Here is a 21,817-nt window from a genome sequence, read left to right on the forward strand (position 1 = left end):
CAGATAGTGGTCCTGCAATGGTAAACCACATCTGATAGGAATCATTTCCTGTTCCTATGACATTAACTCCCCCACTTGGTTACGACCATGTGATGTAGATGTTCTCACAGCTCATGAACCAGCAGACCAACGCTGTGCATGATTCAGTTTTATCATATGTCTGAGACATGATGTGGATTTTTCTTGTCACTCTTTCTTGGCTTTCTACAGCTCAAGCTGTCCGTGAGTATCTTCACCTCTTTCCTGTGTTTGATTATAGTGTGTCTTATGGTTGTGTGAGTGTGTGTTAACTTGACCGGAAATTGACCGGCTGACAACAGAAACAGAAGCAGCCTGTCTTAAATCGTACACTGGAGCGAGATCCGTCACTTAAAAGTCTTATCTTATTAATCATTCAGTCTTATATTGTGTCCATCCATATATTGGAGTATTATTGACTCTTTGTGTGTCTCTCACTAACAGATTTTTGTAAAAACGTCATCAGTGAGTGCTATCGAGAAGCCCCTCTTCAAAATGTCCCCTGGACCAGGTAAGTCATCAAACAGAGCCTGAGCTGCTGCTGTAGATCTCATGGTCCTCTTTTTAAGGGGAAACACATCTATCTACAACACAACTGAATACACCTGATTGCCCTTTTCATTATAATGAATGCTGGAGTAATAGAATATCATAACGTACCATATTGGTGTCAATGAAAAGGCTGTCAGCTGAATGCACATGTCTTTTTCTCTGTATTTATCAGCGTTTGGTAATAGTTTATGGTCGACATTGTCTGTACATGTCAAAGATGTCACTCATCAGTTTTATTGTACGGGAGCCAACTTACCTGGGTCCTTTTTATTCAGCTAAAATGTTCACTTATTAAAAGGTCGGTGAACGACTATTGATGTGTGAAAACAAATACACCCTTCCCTTCGCTGCTCCTTTAGAAACTCTAACCCCAAACTTTATGCATGCACATTACCAAATTGAACGACTGATCTCAACAAATCACAAACATTAACATTATCTGTAGACAGAATACAGTTTCTGTATTTACACAAATTACACGTTCAACGACCAGAAACCAGTAATTACCAGTTTGGTCTGGCCAGTGCATGGTCCGGAGGGAACTTCCTGTGGTCTCTCCACCATTGAAACACCTCCGCCAGTCTTCACATTTTTGGTATTTCGTTATATTCTTTGGGTTAGAACGAAGAATTTTGTGCGTCAACGCCCCACTGTGAAAATAATGGTGGGAATTAATTATTTTAAGATACCAGTATTAGCCGTTCCAGTAGTTGTGAGGTTCTGAAACAGCACTGGTAGTGTAAGTTAGCTGTGGCCATTTTTCAGGTCGTCTTCCCATAGCGATAGCAGAGGAAGGATAGCATTATTTGAGAAGATGTTTTAATAAAAAATCGCTCTAATGCTGCGTTCACACTAAACCCCTCATGGATTTTTGCTTGTGAGCCGTCACGTATTTGCCTGGTTCTCCGGAAAAGAGGAGGGAAGGACCACTGGCTGAAGTGACTAGCTGTGTTTTACATGTTGTGTTAACAACGGATGAGCCAGTAGAGTTGTGTGTGGGTCTACAAGACCACCTGGAGACGCACAGAGCTCTGGGAGCTGTGTCTGGATGATTGTCATTTCCAGCGCTACCCAAGACTAACAAGTGACTGGTTTGATCACCCTTTAACCTGGGTTGGTGACAGGACAGAGTCCAGTGAGTTCCATTATCAGCACTGGTTTGCTTTTCCGATATTGCGTCAAGCCGATTTTTCAGCCAAAATCAAATATTTAAACCCGATTGATAGACATAAATTACACAAATGAGAAGAATTATGCATCTATACTTGTATATTGAATTATAAACCCCAACTTAAAGGTAGTAACAATAGTATATACAACTTTATCACTTCATGATGTTGAATAATGTCACATATCTGTTGTTAGGTGTTATGAAGACAGAATTTCAACCTGTCTCCAAGGACGCCATCTAATGCCAAACTTCATTCAGAAGTTGGTGAACTCATCTCAAGAGGTGAGACCATGTGACTGGGCCCCGGCTCTTGTCGTGTCTGGTTCACAATTGCTTTTTAGTTTTTTGAAGTAAATGTATCTTTCATGTGTTGTGTACTAACAAATAAGAAAAAAAGTGAAAAAACAGTAGTCACTAATGTGTAGTAAACAAAGGTTTACTACATCTTGTTACAGATTCCTGTACATCATTTTTTATCTCTTGATATGCATTTTTTGTTTTTGTGTTTGCTTGGGACATTTAGGCAGAAGCGTGTCCCACTGACATGCACAGCGTTCACATCCCATCCTCAGCTCTTCAGAGAAGCAGAAGTGATGAATCTCAGATGGAGGTGGTGCTGGTTGCCACGGTGATCAACAGCACTTACTTTACAGTCAGTAGACCTGAAGCTATTAAGGTAAACAATACATTTCTTGGATGCCCCTGCAGGTGAATTGAGAAAGTCTTTAAACCCTTTCAAATCAGATGGATAAGGAAATGAACCTTAAAGCTAGGGTTGGTAATCCTGGAAAAGAGTATGCATGAGTAGGAGACACTTTGAATATATGCAACCAATCTCCCACCCCCTCTCATCGGCGCTCTAGTTAAAGCTACGCCCTGTCATGCAGGGAGAGAGCTCACGCAGAGTGCATGCAGGTTGTAATTGCTCGTGGCTGTGTTTATCACAATCCTGCAAGGGCCACAGACACCAGGCTTTTTTCATTTTTTTTCTTAGACCACTTAATTGAATTTGGTGGCTACAGGGACGGGAAGAGAATTTCAACTAATAAGGCTTAAAAAAAAGTTCAAAAGGAATTGCCAACCCTGCTTTTAATGTTTTTATTGCATTGATTTCCATGAGCTGTGGATTTAATAAAGTCATTACTCTTGGATTGATAAAACTCCTTTACATGTCTTGGAACCTGGTTAAACTGCCCTTTACCCCATATGCCACATCTGTCTTGTCATTGCAGCTGAGGCCTAACCGTCCAAAAGCAACGAGCAGAATGGTCATACACGACCAGCGTGATCACATGCAAGGCACTGTTATGGGAGGGTTAGTGCTGGCAGTGACGGCAGGGAGCCAGCCTGTCGGGAACCTGCCTCAACCTATTAAACTAACCTTCACACAGACCCGACAGGTATAATGGAAAATTATCTAATATTGACTTAGACAATAAAATTCCTCCGGTCTTAATCGACTTATGAATATGTTTCAGATGGAATACAGGACCTGTGTGTTTTGGCAGGAGTTAGACAATGGAACAGGTGAACCACATGTCATCAGAATTTGTTTCTTTTAAATGGACAATTTACAAATAATGATCATGTGTGCGTGTGTGTTTTAGGTATTTGGAGCACGTACGGCTGTAATACCAATGACACTGGTGCTGTGGTTATTTGCAGCTGCAACCACCTCAGTTTCTTTGCTGTGTTAGTGGTAAGGTAACAACATCATTTTCTCAGGTTATTTAATCAAACACATGTCACCTGATGCTGCCTTAACCCCTGCACAGTAACTGTTTCTGTCATAGACTATGGATTCCATTCAGACTGTAAAATAAATGCTGTACTGTTATTTCCGCATGCAACTGCTTACCATTACTTGCACAATTTTTTGATGAAAATTTGTGTCCCCTTACATATTATCTGTATAACCTATTCCATTTTTTTAAATTTACCCATAATCTGACATAAAATGTAAATGTCCCTATCATATTATATACAATTGTGAAGTTATACCTTTTTATCTATTTATCTTTAAATATGCTATATAGTCGACTATGGTGAATAAATACCCATTAAAACAAATAATTTTATACTAAAGTTCAATTTTGTAGACCATACCTGCCTCTATATCCATATTTGTTACGTAGTAAGTGAGTAGTGAAGGTTTTCAAAACCTAATCTACTGATGCGACCTCCTCCTGAATTCTAAACATAATTCGGAGGTAATTTTTTGATATATTCTTCTTTTCTTTGTTCCAGAACCCTAATTTGTCAGTGGATGAAACTCATTCTATGGGTCTTAGCTACATCAACTACATTGGATCAGCCCTCTCCGTTGTCTTCACAGTGATGAGCCTGATCATCTATATATGTCTACAGTGAGTTTATTTCAGTTTTATTCTCATATTATACTTATAACAGGGTAGTTTGTAATAAATTATCATGAATACCTGTAATAATATAATCAACAGAGGTGAAATCTTCTGTCCTATTTGTAAAGGAACTGAAGTGAGACATTGAAAATACCTGTGTTGCCAGTGTTTGCTTCCCCTGCAGAGGTCAAACCATAGTGCAGATAAATTATCATTAGCTGCTTTCAGACATGCACTGAACTCTGCGAGATCCTGTGGACATTCTCTGGAGGGGCTGTTTTTGTCAAAGCTAATGTCAGAGTGAGAGCCTCTGGACTTTCTGTGGACTTACTGCAGCCAGTCCATTATAAAATTAGCAGAAAGTTGGAAAGCTCGGAAAGTGAGAACTCAGCAGCAGATCCTGTGAGTGACAGATGAAAAAAGGAAAAAAACTAAACGAAAACAAATATCTCAGGATAACAAAGGGGTGATAAGGGCGGACGCCAGTGTTGTTGTGCTGTAAAAAAAAACTTGTGACCTCTCAGTTAACCTCTCAGTTATCACGTTACATGCCTCAGCATCCCTCACCTGAGCGTAAAACCTTCTGCTGCGTTGTGCATGTGTGAAAGACGAACTTTGGACCAAGCCCACACCAGAATTCTCAGGACATCATCTGGAGGTCATGTCTGAAAATGGCTATGCAATACAATGTTCAGCTATCTAAACATAAAGTGTTTGGTCCTGCAGATGTACCTTGACCACTGCAGTCATTTTATACTCCTTGCTTATTCGAGTGTGACAAACTACATCCCGTGGGTCAAAGCATGGCGGTGCTCCTTTTGTATAAGAAGCTAGTCATTGTATAATAATAAATGTTAGGGTGTAAAGTGTGGTAGACTGACGGAAGAGAAGAGTCTTTTTCATTTCATTAATAGTTGGGTATGGTAGAAGCACTATCCTGGCAACTGGTATCCATTATATCTGAGGCCCAAAAATCACTTCTGCAAAGAACCTTGCACTTCCTTTTCAAACACGCAGTTGGGCATGACTGCTTGTTAGTAGAGAAGGTTGTTTTAGGTCAAAGAGGCTTATTTGTAACTGTGAACCACACGTGAATAGAAACTGTGCATGTTCTCTTTTCAGACCAGCCAGGAATGTACCAGGAGTTTTGACATACTTACGGTTTTATTTCACATTTTTATAGTCACAAGGCAGTTGCCTGAGTGTAGCTTTCGTGTGACCACTTTGAGATATTCGCTTTTTGAAGAGCAGCTACCCTCTCACCACTGGTTCGTGTTAGTGAACCACTAGATTTAAACTGCTTGCACGGAACACTGATATGATCTGTTTTGTAAAAAAAAAAAAAAAATCGTTCTCTTTCTGATGTTGTCGTGGTTAAGCGGTTAGTAAGTCGGTAAAGAATCAACAGAATTATTTTTATCAGCAGCTACATTATAAGTGTGTGACTAACATTTTTTTTCCAATATGGGAGGTATATAGAAGTCCACTGGGCTCATAGGACCATGCTGAGGAGGAAGCTTCTGCTAAGGAGACGGATGATCTTGATATTCTGTCTGCTGTTTGTCTTTCAGACAGCAGCGTCCAGAGAAGGTTATCGGTGTGCACATTCAGCTCTCAGGGGCTGTGCTCTGCCTCCACCTCAGCTTCCTGTTGTGCTCCTTCTGGGTATGGCTGATCAACGAGGACGATGAGGGCTGGGTTTGCCGCTTTCTGGGCCTCTTTTTGCACTGGTCCCTGATGGCGACCTTCTGCTGGACGGCTCTGGAGGGATTCCACCTTTACCTCCTCCTTGTCCAAGTCTTCAACATCTACGTCAGGAGATACCTGCTCAAACTCAGCTTGGTGGGATGGGGTGAGTGGAGTTAACCACTCAAGTTTTGGACCCTCATTACCTTATTTGCATTTCATGTCCAATGCAGGGTTATATCGACAACGTCAGGTTGAATCTGCAGCTGAATCCTTCATTTTATTAAGTTGCAACCAACCATAAAGTCCCCCATTGGTTTGTAAAAAGCTGCCAGCCATGTTCTAGTTTGAAAACTCAGCGTTTCAGTCTGGACGGGCAGAAATAGAGATGTTAAGAAACAATGCAGGGTCCTATCACATGACCCCCTTCTCGAAGAACCAGTGTGGAACGTAACATGGATGATCAATTACAAGAGCTGCTGAGCATTTTGTCTTTGCTAAAAGTTGTTGTGTTGATGTGTAGAATCTGCGAGAATTCCGCGACTAATGACCAAATGTCAGTGTATGTGAGTTTTCACCTGATGTACATTTTAAAACACTGCAGTATGGGTGTAGTCAAAGGAACATGCAGTAGCTGTAAACAATACAGATCTCAAGACATTTAAAACTATATCTGTGACTATGAATGGTAAACTTGGTTTTGGTCTTTGAATTCAATTATGTAATATTATGAATTGTGCTTGATTTCCCACAGGTCTGCCTACACTGATTGCAGTGGTTTGTGGAAGTCTTGATGTTTATGGCAAATACAGTCTGAAACTAAGCGATGCCAAAGACCAAAATTCAACAGTACAGATGTAAGAAATCCCTTGTGATTGATTTGAAAAGTCAACCGCCCAGTTTGCTTTGATTCTACATAACCTGACTTCATTTACATGTATCCTCTGCTCTTTTCCCATTTAAATTCCAAATTTTATATTTTCTTTCTCTCTATGATAACTGACAGATGCTGGATGAGGAGTGAGTTCACACCGAACCTTGTGGTCCATTACATCACAACTGTGGCCGTTCCATGTATGGTCATACTGTACAATGCCTGCATGCTGGGGCTGGTGGTGTTTAAGCTGTGGGGCGTTAGAGGAAGTAGTCGGGACGCTGACAGCAGCCGTTCCTGGAAGAAGGTGAACACAGGGAAGAGGTTATGGAAGGACTTTGTCACAGTGCTGGGCCTCAGCTTTGTGCTGGGGTTACCCTGGAGCTTAGCGAGCGCCACGTACATCTCCCTCCCTGGGATCTACCTGTTCACAATACTTAACTCCCTGCAGGGTCAGTATGAACAGGATCATCAGTATATACAGTGCAGCAATCGAGTATGTACTGTGTTGTACGGATTTCCCATAATAATTCCAAGCCTTTATTTTCCCGTCTCAGGTGTATTTCTGTTCCTGTGGTCCTTGGCTTTGACCTGCAAATCTCGATCCGACAAAGACTCATCTACGACTCACCCGTCCTCCCAGAAAATGACCACTCTCAATAACTGATCATATATATTTGTATATATGTGTGTACATACAGTACCATCTGTTGCCTATAATAGGTGTTTACTGACCTTTGGACTCGTGTCAATTTATTCAGGTAACTAACATTAAATTAATTTCAATCAGGAGAGAGAAAAAAAGAGACTAAATAATTTGGAATGAATTTGAATTTAATGTGAACTAGTAGAGAAGATTGGACCACAGCAGGAGGTACAACGCCATGGAAGGAGGAGCTTCGGAAATAAAGGAGACGACCCCCCCCTGTGGGCTGATACTCCAAATGAGGAATAGAGAATGAAAATAAGACTCAACTTTCTGGAAGTGAGATCAGAAACTCTGCTGTGTTGCCCTGAAGTTCAAAACACAACTTTTCATTAAAAAAATGAACAAAATGGACAGTGTGGAGGAAACAAGTTCTCCTGACAGTGCATGTGAGTAAATTTTTACTAGACAGTGTTATTATGGAAATACAAACATTATTGGCTTGTTATCTTGGTTGCTGGCACATCCCCAGACTCCCTTTTTCCTAAAAGCTTTGCATTGTTTTTACAGTCTACTATTGTTCAGTGTTCACCAAAGCTGCAATGCTGATCCATTTCAGTCAAATTACTTTGCCGTAGTAATTTGTAAATGTACATTTTTCAAAATGCTGGTGTGGCCAATTCTTGAAGATTTGAAAGGAGCTATTGTCTGTTTCTTTTGAATCTCTACCAGGTTAATGTCAAAGGTCACATCAGACACACTTCACTTTGAACTTTGTATTGCTGTACATCACTGAATTATATAGACTAGGTTCATATTAGTGCATGAATATTGATTGAAACTCCTTTATTTGAATTGTTCTGTCATGTGTTTTATGAAGTTAGTATTTGATTCCTATATTTTTTATAATTCTTCACCTCATGATATACAGACACAAAAAACGTAAAATATCAAAGCCATTTTCTTGAATGTTATACGTGTAATACCTTTCCCTATTGGATGTTAAATTTATATCTTATCTTGTTCCATGGCTTTTGTCTTCAGTTTTAGTTTCAGTATATAGACTTTAGTGACATCTAGTGGTGAAGTTGGATATTGCAGCTTAATATCCCTCACCTCACGCTACCCATCCAAATTTGAGAGAGAACCTGTAGCAGTTTCTGTCACTGCCCTTCAGGGTGACAGTTAAACCTGTTCTACTTGCTGCGCCATACAAAAAAACTGCACAAAAGAAACACAATGTCAATGTAATTTTATAATTATGGTCAGCTGCTTGTAACATTATTCAAGATTCAATTTAATCATCCATAAAACCATGGAAATGAAAGTGACCATACACTGTCCAGGCACTGCTGATTACAAAAGATAATTAGAGGTAAAAATTTGAAAAAACAATTAAAGAGAATATTCATTGATAAAGCATAAAATACAACATCACATTGAGGTAAATCATTTTTAGTTCTTTCAACCGAAATACTAAATACACTACATTATATAGATTTGAATCACTATGCTCTTTTACCTCTAAAACAATTAATAACAAGTCAATAACGATGTGAAAGAGGATTATGAGGTATGCCATGTGCACCACTTCTGTTATTCTATCTCTGTTAAGCAATAATAATACTTTATATAGCACAACATTCTGCTATGAATGGATAAAAAATGGCATATCTACATTTCAAGACTGCTAAAAGTAAAAGTCACAGATACAGGAAACAACTCTAACAACATTTTTACTTGGGCAAAACAATAAAAAACCATGTTAAAGTGTGTGGATGATTATTGCCACAATATCAATGGATAGCTTTATATAACATCAGCTTCACGAACAGGAGAGATTGTGAGACTGGCAGAGTTTACACCTCCCTCGTTGAAACAAGGACTGAAGAAAGGGTAGAGTCTGTTATTGAAGACGCAGCCAGTGAAGGAGTAGATAATATTTGCAGTGTCAACGTCATGAAATGAGACTAAACCCTCCTCATAATCTACAAACACCCCCACCCTCTGAGGTCGCGATTTCACCGAGAGTAAGATGTCAGGGTCGGCAAGAGCTGTGTACTCATTTCCATTCCTTAGCTGCAGGGTCCAGAAGCCAGCCTCTGGGCTTGATGTGACTAGTCCTTTCCTGTTTGCCAAACCACTGGCCACTCCCAGATCCCACTTAGTCTTCCCTTTAACCTCAACTTCATAGTAAAAACTGCCGGAGGCGAAACTCTGCCTCCCCAAGACAAGGATGGAAGTAGAGAATCTGTCCGGGTTGTCTGGAAGTGTCACGTCCATATCACTGTGATTCACTTGTTTCCCATCAACAGACAGGGTGAGTGTGGGGTGCGCTGTGTCAGGGTCAAGGGTCACGTCCACTGCGTACTGCCTTACCCTCTTTAGTTCAGCCTTGAGCAGGTCCATTGTGTCTCTGCTGAGTGTCTCTTTGAGGCATGCCACGGCTCTGGCCACGGTCCCCACAAACGATGGCTGATGGAGGCTGACTCTCTTCCAGTCTTTAATGGGTGGGAAGGTCCTCAGGGTTGAGGAGTTCTGGAGGAGGTGGAGGGGATCATCAGAGCGTGACAGCTTCTCAAGCTCACATTTTCTCCTTGTCAGCTCAGAGATCTCCCGATCAAGCTCTTCAATAAGACCCTTGGCGTGATTTGCTTTAATTTCCTGTTGCCTCTTGATCTCTTCAGTGAGCTTGGACAGATCCGTCTCCAAACGTTGCTTCAGGACAGTGAAGACACGTGCACCATCTGCTGCTGCATTGTCTGCAGCTTCTTTGCTGAGCTGCACTGACCCTCTGAGCTCCAGCACTTTATACTGCAACTCATCGATCATGCACAGAAAATCCGCCTCCGTGCTCGCCAGCTTAGACTTCTCTTCTTCACATTCCTCACTCAGGGCTACAACATGGTGTGAGTTGTGGTCAAGCTCATAGCAAAGGTGACACACACACATCTGGTCTGTCTTGCAGAACTGCTCCATGAGTTCATTGTGCTTTGAACACATTCTGCCTCCAAGGTTTACCAGAGGCTCGATGAGCGTATGTCTCTTCAGCCCTGACACTGTCCGATGTCGCTCCAGGTGAGTCTCACAGTACGAGGACAGACACACCAGGCAGGACTTGAGAGCCTTCAGCCTGGTCCCAGTGCAGATATCACAGGGAACCTCACCTTCTAGGGCAACTTCCAAGGATTTTTTCACGGCCGACTGCCTCAATTGAGCAACCATCTCAGATATGAAGATATTGACGTGCACCTCAGTTCTGGTGTCGAAATAATGTTTGCAGACGGGACACTGGCGTGATCTATTGACTCTCCAGTTTTCAATGAGGCAGGCTTTGCAGAAGTTGTGTCCACACTGTGTGGTGACGGGAGCTGTGAAGACATCCAGGCAGATAGGGCACAGAAAGTTTTCCTCCCATAACACACAGTTAACAGCTGCCATGCTGAACACACTGGGGCCTAAAGTATGGATTGGAGATAAAGTCAGTTCAGAAGTGTTGAATTCTTCAAATGTTGAATTATTAGACATTGAAATGAGTCGTCTCATGTGCACATGCTAAAACTTCTGAAGTATACAGAGTTAAAATGTGAACTCACCAGCAGGAACCAAATTTCAATTGTTCTTCGTGGGAGCAGAGTCTTGAATGGACTGCAGCTGTCGCTCCAAGAGCCTTCTAAAGACACTGGGGGGGTTTGTGAGTTCAACCAATCAGTTTGGCCCTACCTCTTCCTTCAAAGTGTCTTTGTGTGTGTGCGTGAGTGAGTCTGTGTGTTAACAACAAAATGCCGCTGAAGCTGTTCAGCAAGACTGACTAGATGAGGCTGTTGGTCAGAGGGTGAGTTTGAGCAGACACATCATAAGACAACATAACACACTACAACATAAGACATAGAAGCTCGCAAAATGAATTTATGCTGAACTGCTGATCCCAGTATTACCATTCCACTATAAATACAAATTGACCAGTTCTCTGATATATCCACTCTTCACATTGCTGCAGCTTTGATGCAATAGTGCAATATGTGTATAGGTTTAGGATTTGGTAAATCACACCTTTGAAGTACTCGATCATTCTCCTCGGTTATTTGAGCCCTATTATTCTTTCAATGTGATCTATAATACTTTTGTCATGCCATTGTAGTAAGGATTTCTCTAAAACAGACAATAAAGAAATTAGGTTTTAGGTTGTTGTGGCTGTCATATGGTTCACTGTAACAGTTTATCAAGAGGGTGCCATGACTACAAATATGTAACCATCATCGTTATAAGTACTCGTTTCTTGATTCGGTAAAATGCCTCCATTCAATTTGAATGTGGCTCCTTAAAATAAGCCTTGATTATTGAATATGCAAAATAGCAGTTGTGTTTGACTATACTGTCTTCAAATTGTAATTGAATCTGCTCATTTATATTATTCCTTTTAGATAGATTCGCCAAAACACTGTCTGTTACTGTCTAATGTCATGTGCTTATTTCACACTTATAAATGTTTGTTTCAATCAATAATAGTTAAACTAGAAAAAACACCTGTCCTATACTCACACCTATGTCGTGTTTGAATGTCGGGGCTGCAAAACTGTACCAATGAAACCAATGAAAGTGTTAAGTGGACTCAACATTTAAATATTTCTGTGAACTGTCCCTTGATAGTTTAAAAGGCTTTCTATTAAACGGAACATCCTAAGCTAACTTGTCCTATACCTTTAATTTACTGATAACAACAAATCTATGTCTCAAGGGTATCAAAGGATTGGTGTCTTGTTATGGTTGTTATCACTAAATCAATTTAGGAAAAGTTATCTGACGATATTGCATTTACGTGTATTATTATTTCCTACGGCCCCCATGTGCAGTGACATTTGTGGTACCGGCAGATAAAGGCGGAGTGAGCGCTCTCCTCTCCCGTCCACCTCTCTGAACTGCAGACGGAGCAGACGGAGGAACAACATGGACCCAAACACGACCATCCTGCGAGTCAAGAGAAAACGAGGGACCGACCCCGCGGACGCCCTGTTGCTGGCGTGCAAACGGATCCGTCCGGAAACGTCGCCGAGCTCCGGTGAACCGGTCCCCGAGCCCAATGAGGCCGAGGTGGAAAACTCAGTCTTCAAACTCGTGGCGACCGTAGCGACACAGGTGAGAGGCCCGCTGCTCCATTAGCTAGCAACGTTACATGCTAACGTCAACGCTGCTGCTGGTGGGGACATTCATTACTAGTAGGCTGCAGGTGAAATACACTTTAGGCAGCACTTCGATATAACCGCACGTTTTTAAAATAAAACCCGCTGGCCCATGTCAAGCCCTATCTAGCTTCGTGTTGTCGTCGGAGAAGACAACGCACCAGCTATGCTAGTTGTTGTTAGCATACCATTCACCCTGTTAGCAAACATTAGCCACACATCGGCCCTAATTCGCGTTGGCCTGTGGTGTAGTTAGCTCATCTTGTGTTCAACGTAGCTGTGGCGTGTTTACAGGCCTCGAAAATGATTCGACTTCACCCGGAATCCAAATCAACGGAGATCACACAGAGGCCATGTTAATGTTCTTTACAGAATTAAAAGAAGCAAAAAAGTCAAGGCCAGAAGCATAAACTAATATCTAAAAGAGATGTCATATATCACACGCTGTACCTCCATATTTAGATTTTGATCCTGGCCCCGTCCCACCCTGTTCTCAATAAGAATGACAATTGCAATATAATTCGAGAAATAATTAATACACATAATTTGTCAATAAATACAATTTAAATATTAGAAAAAGGGGGAAAAAGTCAAACCTGAGTGTATCATCACGTTCAAATGAACTTTAAGTTATATATTGTGAGTTGTAGGTGTTTGAGTTTATACAATCTGTAAGTCAAGCAAGTGATCATAATCATAGGGAAGCGCTGTTAATCGCTAAACATGAGAGAGGAGCCACCGGGTAGAATGATATTTTTGGGGTGATCCAGAGATGGTAAATTTGATGGATTCCTCCATCAAATTTCCATCTTCAGGCCAGAAGGGAACTAAAACAATCGCATGCAACTGTTTTGATATAAGATTCTCTCAATCTCAGTAAAACATCAGCCTCAAGTCTTTGACATTTATTTTGATATTTATTTATGGTTAAGTTTTTTTTCTATATGTGAGGTATTCATTGTCTTTTCTCGTCCCCAGGATGCTCCCGTTCAGACACGGGTCCGACAGGCTCTGGCTAGGCCTCGAGTGGCCCACGCACTGCGCCCCTCTGCCGCCAGCTCTCAACGGATAACTGGGGACCTACGCGGCTCTAAGTGGAGCACCCGGAGGGAGGAACGCTACAGAATACTCTCCAGCCACCGCACGGGCCTTCCAAGTCCAGCTGATCAGCAAAGCCTCCAGACAGATGCCTCCGAGAGTGCAGAGGAGTCTGGGAAGGAGCAGGACAAATGTTTGGGTCCTTGTGAAATTCAGGTGGTCGATCTCGAACATGAAGATGTAGAGGAGCAGGGCAAATCTTCTGGCAAGGTGAGTTTAGTTGCTGTTGTGCACTTGAGATGGGTATTTTGTGTGTTTGGACTATCAATTACCACACCGCATAGTCAGAGCCTCGACAAAAAAATGTTCATTGATAACACTGGTGTGACTATTTTGGTTTCAGTGACTAAAAATACCTTTTTATTTAAACTTCATTTGTCATTGACCCATACACCTTATTTTGGTATTTACATTTTAGGAAAAGTTCTTTCTGCTGACTCCTAAACTACATTTATTTAACTATTTTGGTGACTTCATTTGGTTTACACAAATACTGGGTGGTATAATAATCTTTAAAACACAGCACATTTTTAAAGAAACCAAGTGGTCTCCACATTTCTTTTACATCTAACATAAAAAAAACATTGCATCAAATATTAATTTAATTTTGATCTTCTTAAATGGTATCATCCTGGTTATTTTTATCAAATTAAATATTTATTTATATTTCCTTTGGTTACACCGGAACTGGTGTATTAGGCTATATTGATGATCCGTTGCTCCTTCTACTAAATAAAAATAAAAACTTTGAGAACTTTGAAGAACTGCTGCAACAGCTGGCACTAAGGTATTCATATTTTGTCTTCATTATTTAATTTGTTGACGGTCCTGTTTTTTTAAAGGTTCCAACTGTTTGTCTGTAAAGAGTACCAGCTGTGCTCATTATGTTCATTAATTGAGTATAGCTCAAAGTAGTCAACATTTCCTTTTTTAAAGACAAAAGTGATCACTAGCTAACATACATTAACATAATCTATAAATATACTTTCAATCACAATGGATTGAAGAGGAGGGTGTTCTACTTATAAAACTGCTTCACGTGACATTGTCAGGAGAACACATTCTTATTGGTTAGATGTGTAAATGTTGGAAGCTAAAGCGTGAACAAAATAACCATTGTCCAAAAAAAAAAAAAAAGCCACTCTTTCAGTCAAACTGTTAGACATTTGCCTGTTCTTCCATACCCTCAGAAGAAAACAATGGTCACAGCTAATGTGCAATATTTCCCATAAATATTCTAGACCGAGTGCCCGTATATTCTAATTTGTCCCACCACTTCATAATGAACCAAAAACAGTTTTTACACTTCTCATAACATAAGAGATGTCTAACAACAAGAGCTGCTTGCTGTCTTTCAATCGCACCATCACGCTACTGCTATTTTGTGAGCTTGCATGCAACCTTTTGCTCACACTATGGTCCTACAGGTTTAAACCATCCTCTTATAGCTTCAGCAGCAGTTGTGGCATGCACGGCAGTTCTCTCACCCACTAAAACGTATCTTTCACTCTTCAGTCTGTACAAATCACTGACAGTTTATGGCTGACCTTCTAACACATGCACCCGGTTAATACAATAGTTGTGTGTGGCTATGATGCAGCATGCTGTGAACACAGGAGCAGAGAAAGATAATTCACACATTTTAGTTTTAATACCAGACCTCACTACCCATCTCTAGCTTCAACTGCCTTGGTTTATCTGATCTGATCTATCTCTAAGGCATTGGGAGACATTTCTAATATGAATATGGAATATGTATCAACAGTAATTAACTATCTTTTTGTCCTCCATCTTACTAAAGACGTGCTCTGACCCAGAAGTGATCCTGTGTAACAGCACAAAGATGCTGCGTGAGCGTCTGTGCATATCTGGAGAGAGGCTGGATGGTGATCAGCGTGGGCAGGACGATGACTACGTCTACGACCTTTACTACCAGGAAACAACCACACCAGGGTGGATTCAGGACATCCTGTCTGTCAGGGCCTACGCCGACGAGGGAGAACTGGTGTGTGTGGATGGATGGACAGACAGATGAATGAATGCTGAAATCGGAGTGAGTGAATGGGTGAAATGGAGAGTAGACATGGGGGGGGAGGCGGAGGAGTCTGAGTTCCCAGATGTTATAACTGGGAAATTTGTATTTGGATGAATCACTAAACGTCAAATGTCATTACAGGCCAACCTGTTATTTCTGTTGATACCATCTGACTTATTTTTCTTTATTAACTCTGAGTAGTGGATCTGAATTAGGACTTCAGGTCTATCAGTCCCATTGAAAACATGTTTGTCCATATGTTGCATTTCTTGCAGTCTTACTGCTTTTAGCCTAAAAATTCCCAACATAAAACTTAGAAATATTTAAGATTACATTTTAAGTGTTCAGAAGGAGACTCAGAAGTCAGACTTAAGGCTGAAGCTAAAATGAAACAGGCTTTATCTTTATTATTAACAATGTCTCAAACAATAATCAATGACAGGTAAACAAAAACCAGGCTTTCAAAGGAGTTGTCATCTGTCCCAGGTGCCTGACCTTGTGGTTCATGAAGAGGAGGTGTATGAAGATGAGGATGATGAAAACGAGGAAGGCAACTGGAGGAACGACTACCCTGATGAGGGAAGTGATGCAGACAGCGACAGAGAGGAGCGCTATGGTGGTATGTGTCTATTCACTGATTTTCAGACGTCATTGTCTGCACAATGGGGTCCAGACTTTCTCCAGAGTTTTCTTTTCACGTTTGAACAATGTAGCAGCAGATTCCGGACGTAACATTATTTCTGTTGTGGAGATCACGTTTTTGTTTACATCACATCAACACTGGCATTGGCCCGTATGTCCCAAAACTCTCAACCCCTTCTCTAAATTGACACCGTGGTTTCTTTCTCCTGCATGTATGGCCTTTCTTTATCATCCTGAGACATTTGTTTCATTTTAGTTTAGCATCCGTCAAGTGTTGGAAATATCAATACGCCAACTTGCTAGTGGGGAATACTCAAGAAAATCTCCTGCAGTATTCTCACATGGAACATAATCCAGATGTTTTACCTGGAGGCTCTGTGCTCTCGCATACAGCCTCTCCGTTTCATGTCAGGAGATTATATGGAGTTCATATCTGAAAGCTGGTTAAATGTTCACTTTATAGTAGGGCTACAACTAATTAGAAGAATTAAATTGTGTTTATCAGTAACAGGAATAACAAATTATAGGAAACTATAATATAATTCAACATAATAGATTGCTATGATGAAAAAGCACATGAATTACACAAAGTAGTTCTTACTATGTAATTACATATATTGAAATGAATGTTTAAAAAAGTAAAATGAGAATCAAAGATTGTTTTGATTATTTAGTATGAAGTACTATAAATCTTATAATACAAATTCTTACATGTACAAGTATGAAAAAGTCAAAATCACATGGCAGATACCTGTTAAGTTAATCGTGGATGGTCAATCTTAACAAACACGTTAAGTGAGGTCAGACACTGATGTTGAACTAAAGGGCCTTGCTCGCCATCTCCGTTCTAGTTCAGCCTAAAGGGTTTGGATGGGGTTGGGGTTGGGGTCAGCGGCTCTGTGCAGCCCAGTCAAGTTGTTCCACACCAGACCAGCCCCAAACAATGTTATTCCTTTATGGATCTTAAAGGGGACATATTATGAAAAATTCGCTTTTGTAGTGCTTCCAGACGTTAATGTGGGTATCTGGCATGTCAACCGTCCCAAAAACTCTGGAAAAAAAACAACTCCCGCGATTTGTTGTGGTTCCTCTATGTAAGAAACGATAGAGTGCGTCGAATGGGAATACGACCAGAATTGACGTCTACATGGCATAACTATGTGAACTAATTTACAGCAGTATTGCATGTGGAACCCCGGCCGGGAAGCATCGGACTGGGAGGTGGGGGGAGAGATCTGTTGCTTCTGTGTGTGTGTAGCCTGACGTTGTCAGACTCACAACTCTAGTCAGAATGTGAGTCTGAGACCGCTCCATTGGGCTGTGATTATGGGGCGTGTTTCAACTGACCAGGAAATAAAATTCCTCTTCGCTCAATTGAATAGACCTACAACCAATCAGAGCAATGTAGTATGTGACGTATGTTAAGCAACGCATTGTGAGTTATTTACTAACGCCGGGTTCTCACCGGACGCTGAAGCGACCCTTCAGCGCAGCGTCAAGCCTTAAATAACAGCTGGCTCCCATCCACTCCCATGTTAAACCTTTGTGCGGGTCACACCGGAGGCTGAAGCACCGCGCTGCGCCAAGGCTGCCTCGCGCCGTGCAGCGATCGTTTCGGCGTCGAGTCTATTTTTTAAGATTGACGCGAGTGTATCGCACCAGGAAACACACTGAAAATCTTAAACTATATTGATGACATATTTTATATGATATAAATGATCAAATATATATCCCATACTTTGAAGTCCCCTTCTGTTGTCCTGGAGTTTTTATTTGACCAATGACATTATTAAATGTCCCCCTCTGCCCATCCACTACAGCCACACAAGCAGTGATACAGATAAAGAGAGAGAGAGAGAGAGGGGGGCTACGTATTCTCCACATAGGCTTGAGTGGAGAATACGTCATTTACCCTCGACACCCGACATTTAACAGTGAAGTTCTTCAACATGGATGACATTAAATTAATAATTGAAGTGGAGAAGTACAGTGAGTTGTATGATCCTCGGAACATGTTGTATAAAGACAACACCAAGGAGGACACATGTTGGGACGCTGTTGCTTAATGTTGGAGCAACAATTAAAGATATGCTTTTAATCTACTGGATCAACGGGTGATATTATTAGCACTGCCTGGCGGTTCAGCGTCGCTTCAGTGTCCGGTGTGAACAGCCAAGCGCCGGCGCGTTAGGGATTAGCGTGGTGCTTTGGCGTCGCCTCCACGTTCTGTGTTCCTCTTTAAAAATGAATGCGCTGTCGATGTCTTCTAAAACAGACTCAATGGCAGCATCTACACATCTCAGCTCTCCAGCGGCAGGCATGTTTGTTGAAAACGTATTCAACCCAAAGGCACTTTGATGACGTGGTTGATTACGTTACCGTTGATCATCTGTCCATCATCGTATAAAGCCCGCCCTGACAATCTGATTGGCAAGGTCGGGCACAATTTCTCCTCAACGGGGCGACTCCAGACCGAACTTCCCGACCTCAAATGTTGTGTGCGGGGCTAAGTTCGTCTGGCATCCAGGCTAGTGTGTGTGTGTGTTTCGGCCCGGTAAACGCAACACCTATTAATAGAAAACAATGAACTCGGAGGCTAACCCGAGTCGTTGCTTCTGTGTGTGTCGCCCAGTTGACACAGCAGGTATAACTTAAATCAGCTGTTTGTGGAGCTTAGTTAGAAAATAGCCCCTCCACAATCCCTTTGTCTGTGTGTATGTTCAGCGATGAAAAACTATTGCATGTTCGCTATGTGGCAGGAGGTCGGGATATCCGAGTTACCCTGAACGCAGCACAGCGACGTTAGCAGCTGAACGGCTCGGCTTCTTGTCCGCACACGAACCGTCAGTCCCCACGGAGGAGGACGCCGGACAGACCCGGGTCTATGTGAGCATTAGATATGTGTATACACACATATCTTTGTGTATTCACACATATCTAATGCCTGTATTTAAATAATGTACATCTTTATCAGAAGATGTAGTAGTTTGAAAACTCAACACAGGTCAATCTGAGGAGGGCTGTTTTAGACAGGGTAAAAAGGGTGCTGTTTTAAATGATCCCTGTGGTATTTTGACCAACATTTTTTAGACATTTCATTAAGACTCAAAGGAGCCATATCAACTGTGGTGAAATGGGTATAATATGTCCCCTTTAAGATTAATCTTGATTTGTGCACTGGGGCAGAGTAATGCTGGAGCAGAAAATGACCTTCACCAAACTGTTCCAACAAAGTTGGAGGGATAGAATTGTCCAAAATGACTTGGTCGGCTGAAGCAAGTCATTCCCTTCACTGGATATAAGGGGCCTAGTCCAGCGGTCGGCAACCTGCGGCTCTTCAGCCCCTCTTCAGTGGCTCCCTGTACAGTGCATGTTGCGCATATTTTTCGCGAACGATGAACGTAACGAATCAGTTTTTTCATATGATGAACGTGAGTGAACGTCACGTTTTTTAAATAATCATCGTATCAGCCCATCATGAAATACCAGGAGCGTGTGTGTGCGTGTGCGGCTGTGCACGCTCCCAGATAGCCCACACACACACAGAGCCGGGGCTCTGCCCCCCGCCCTGAGCCCCGCTCACTCTGGTCTCAGCTGATCAGAGATCATCCCCTAAGCTTCTTGATCAGAGCAGAAGCTGCAGGTGGTTTGTACCGATCTGCAGTTTCTGTGTCGCCCTCCAGTCTGACCTGCTCTCACGTTTTGTTTTAATATTTCAGCAACTAAAATATGCGTCACATCCTATTACGTCCCGGCGCTCTTCCCTGCAGGTCGCTAATCTATAGTTATCTATAGTTATCTATAGTTCCGACCCCCGGCCTCGGTAAACTAATCATGGATAAGTCCCAGAAAAGAAAAGTCTGGGAGGAAAATAGAGGATTCTGCATGGACAGATTAATTTGCTTTCACTGCCACCGATGCTGTTTTACAGGTTTGCTTGATATGTGACGAGGAATTAGCAATCAATAAGAAATGTAATGTTGAAAGATATTTCCAGAGCAAGCACACAGCATCTGCTGAAAAGTACCAAGCTGGAGATGAGCAAAAAAAGCTGAGTTCTGTGTCTAATTAATTCCAAAATAGGCCCACACATGTATTTTGTTCTCCAATTCATAAGAGTTTGGTGTTTTCCTATTTTGTAACGGGTAAAAATAGCAGTTAAATGTCAACAGTTTTTTTTTATTGTTGTTCTATTATTTAATAAATGCAACAAACTATAGTTTTTATATATATTGTATAACTATATATATATATAACTTTATAACCTGTGTTATCAAATATGTTGTGTGGCTCCAGACAGATTTAATTTTGGGGGAAGAGGGGGCGAAATGGCTCTTTCGATAGTAAAGGTTCCCTACCCCTGGGTTAGTCCAACCAAAGGCAATGGGGTTTGTCCATATAGTGTATTTATTTAAGTCTGTAGTTGTTTTTTTTTGTTTTTTTTAAACCTTTTAATACCATAGCCTGTATAGTCAGAATCTCCATTAGCTTTAGTAATGCTGCAGCTCTGTTATTAGCTTGTACATTATATACTTAAGAACTAAACTAAGTCCTTCCTGTCACTAATTGGCTGATGTGTGTCTCATGTATGCAGGCTACTTGGAGGAGGACCACTCGTACAGCCGGAGGAGCTGGGAGCACTACCAGAGGGAAGTGCTGCTTGAGCTTGGCCGCAATGGGGAAGGTGTCCGTGAGGAAGATGAGGATGACGATGGAGACCAACTTAATTCTGATTGATCTAACCATTAACCTGCACCTGTCAGTGGATCTTCCCAAAGCCCTCTTCACACATAATGCCATACTCCACAGATGTCTGTGTAGATGAGAGTGGAGGGAAACATAGATGCTTAAGTGGCACAGAATATGATAAAAAAATCCTATCTCCTATTATGTGGGGCACTCATCAGATTTTATTATTACGTTCCTAATTTCTGGTAAAATTGACTCAAACATCCTTTTAATACATGCTATATTTTCAAAGAGTTCAGTTTTTATGTGCCAAAGTATTGTAATGTAACTGAGCCTCCAAGCTTCTAAACTAAAATACAAATTTCACGCATCACATACAGTATATCTGACGCCTCTCTTTACTACACAGATTCTGAAGGGGTTGCTGTTATTTCCAAAAGGTCCAGCGTCTTTTTTTTTTTTTTGCGTGTGTGTTTGTTCAAAGTGGATGTGTGTTAGAAATGTTGCACATTAGTGTGATATGCCTCGTATGCTTTGTGCCGTTAACAATTCTGTGAGCGACGTGTGTCGGGCAATGTGTGGTTGCAATTTAGGGTGTTTGCATTTTTTTTGGCATGGTAGTGTGTGTACGTATAACTGTGCGTGTTAGATTTTTTGCATAATGTGGAAAGCGTGGTGCACCATATTTGTTGTGGGTGTGTGAGATTGTTTAGTTCATAATTTCCCGCTGAAATTCAGATTGTTTCTCTTGGATACTTGTTGACTTTCACTTTTGTAAATATGTAGATGTGTATAAAAGGAAAGCTTTCAAAATAAACATAAAAAATGTCAGTGTCAACTCTTTCCTGCATGATGTAAACAGAAAC

At 41.3% G+C, this 21,817-nt stretch overlaps 3 protein-coding genes across 3 annotated transcripts; 2 read left to right on the forward strand and 1 right to left on the reverse strand.

The window, feature by feature from the left end:
* The first annotated feature begins 80 nt into the window (after positions 1–80).
* Positions 81–8,332, forward strand: LOC133955175 (adhesion G-protein coupled receptor G1-like). Its single transcript, XM_062389877.1, has 12 exons — positions 81–222; positions 463–529; positions 1,936–2,023; positions 2,265–2,417; positions 2,974–3,141; positions 3,220–3,268; positions 3,349–3,440; positions 3,989–4,107; positions 5,673–5,953; positions 6,542–6,644; positions 6,794–7,113; positions 7,219–8,332. The coding sequence occupies exons 1-12, from the start codon at positions 168–170 to the stop codon at positions 7,326–7,328; spliced, it is 1,605 nt and encodes a 534-aa protein (XP_062245861.1). The 5' UTR covers positions 81–167; the 3' UTR covers positions 7,329–8,332.
* Positions 8,333–9,092: 760 nt separating this feature from the next.
* LOC133955169 (probable E3 ubiquitin-protein ligase TRIML1) lies at positions 9,093–10,760 on the reverse strand. The gene has a single exon (XM_062389864.1). The coding sequence runs from the start codon at positions 10,746–10,748 to the stop codon at positions 9,117–9,119; it is 1,632 nt and encodes a 543-aa protein (XP_062245848.1). The 5' UTR covers positions 10,749–10,760; the 3' UTR covers positions 9,093–9,116.
* A 1,285-nt stretch (positions 10,761–12,045) lies between these two features.
* slc7a6os (solute carrier family 7 member 6 opposite strand) lies at positions 12,046–21,782 on the forward strand. The gene is made up of 5 exons (XM_062389902.1): positions 12,046–12,443; positions 13,466–13,795; positions 15,387–15,590; positions 16,107–16,239; positions 20,857–21,782. The coding sequence occupies exons 1-5, from the start codon at positions 12,255–12,257 to the stop codon at positions 20,997–20,999; spliced, it is 999 nt and encodes a 332-aa protein (XP_062245886.1). The 5' UTR covers positions 12,046–12,254; the 3' UTR covers positions 21,000–21,782.
* The last annotated feature ends 35 nt before the right edge of the window (positions 21,783–21,817 follow it).

This window comes from Platichthys flesus, chromosome 1 (genome assembly GCF_949316205.1).
Source record: "Platichthys flesus chromosome 1, fPlaFle2.1, whole genome shotgun sequence".
Taxonomy (NCBI): Eukaryota; Metazoa; Chordata; class Actinopteri; order Pleuronectiformes; family Pleuronectidae; genus Platichthys; species Platichthys flesus.

What these genes read in the sequence shown, in the direction of transcription:
- LOC133955175 (XM_062389877.1), top strand. Translation starts at nt 168, where the DNA reads ATGATGTGGATTTTTCTTGTCACTCTTTCTTGGCTTTCTACAGCTCAA. An exon ending in CAAAATGTCCCCTGGACCAG is followed by an intron (nt 530 to 1,935) that starts GTAAGTCATCAA and finishes ATCTGTTGTTAG; the next exon opens with GTGTTATGAAGACAGAATTT. An exon ending in GTTTCTTTGCTGTGTTAGTG is followed by an intron (nt 3,441 to 3,988) that starts GTAAGGTAACAA and finishes TCTTTGTTCCAG; the next exon opens with AACCCTAATTTGTCAGTGGA.
- LOC133955169 (XM_062389864.1), bottom strand. Translation starts at nt 10,748, where the DNA reads ATGGCAGCTGTTAACTGTGTGTTATGGGAGGAAAACTTTCTGTGCCCT.
- slc7a6os (XM_062389902.1), top strand. Translation starts at nt 12,255, where the DNA reads ATGGACCCAAACACGACCATCCTGCGAGTCAAGAGAAAACGAGGGACC. An exon ending in TGGCGACCGTAGCGACACAG is followed by an intron (nt 12,444 to 13,465) that starts GTGAGAGGCCCG and finishes TCTCGTCCCCAG; the next exon opens with GATGCTCCCGTTCAGACACG. An exon ending in AGGGCAAATCTTCTGGCAAG is followed by an intron (nt 13,796 to 15,386) that starts GTGAGTTTAGTT and finishes ATCTTACTAAAG; the next exon opens with ACGTGCTCTGACCCAGAAGT.